The 762-nt window shown below is 62.7% G+C and overlaps 1 protein-coding gene across 1 annotated transcript in view; it reads right to left on the bottom strand.

Moving 5' to 3' along the window:
• Positions 1–357: 357 nt before the first annotated feature.
• The window catches only part of LOC104544804 (epidermal differentiation-specific protein-like), a 1,096-nt gene continuing 691 nt past the window's right edge, over positions 358–762 (bottom strand). Inside the window, 1 exon segment of the mRNA XM_010189772.1 lies at positions 358–760. Within this exon segment, the coding sequence (XP_010188074.1) occupies positions 358–760 (403 nt within the window).

Raw genomic sequence — 762 nt, 5'->3', positions numbered from 1 at the left:
CGGTGCCCCTCCCGCCAGCGCAGCGTCCCCCGGTCCCCCTGTCCCCACAGCCCGATGTGTCTCCAGTTTTCCCAGCGTGTGGGATCAAGCCAGCCCAGTGTCCCCTGAGTCTCCCAGTGCGGTGTCCCTCAGCCTCCCCAAGTGCCTCCCCCAAAAACATGATGTCCCTTCTACAGCCTCTTGTCCCCACAAGCCCAGTGTCCCCTGGCTCCTCCAGCCTGGTGTGCCCTCCAGTTCCCACACTCCCAACCCAGCCCCAGCAGCAGCAGACCCAAGCGGTTGGGGAGGGGGGTTTATTTGTGACACCTAAGAGGCAAGGCAGGTCCCGCACCACTCTTGTCCCCACGGGCCCCACAGCTACAGCTGCATCCCGGTGCCGGGTGCCGTCTCTGTCCCCTTAGTGGCTGCCTGCTCCATTCCTGCAGCAGGCAAAGGCTTCAAGCTGTAGTGGGCACTGATGTTGGTACCCGAGACGCTGCGGTACTCGCCCATCTCAGTACGAACGGCTTCGTTTTGGGTGATGGTGAGCAAGACTGGGATGGAGAGCGTCACCTCCTTCCGCAGGACCTGGATTCTGAGCACCGTGCGCGGGGGGATCTTGGCCGGCAGCTGCACCTCCACGTGTTCCCGGCGGGTGTTGGATTCGTTGCGTCCTTTCTGCACCGTGAAGACGTTGGAGGCCTCCACGGTCAGCGTGAAGGTGAGCCCGGCTTTGATTTTGGTGGCGTTGCTGAAGCTGAAGCTCTGCCACAGCGTGGTACT

The sequence above is a fragment of the Mesitornis unicolor genome, unplaced genomic scaffold, assembly GCF_000695765.1.
Source record: "Mesitornis unicolor isolate BGI_N332 unplaced genomic scaffold, ASM69576v1 scaffold39278, whole genome shotgun sequence".
Classification (NCBI taxonomy): domain Eukaryota; kingdom Metazoa; phylum Chordata; class Aves; order Mesitornithiformes; family Mesitornithidae; genus Mesitornis; species Mesitornis unicolor.
The sequence above is the reverse complement of the archived record's forward strand: the minus strand, read 5'-3'. Positions and strand labels throughout refer to the sequence as shown.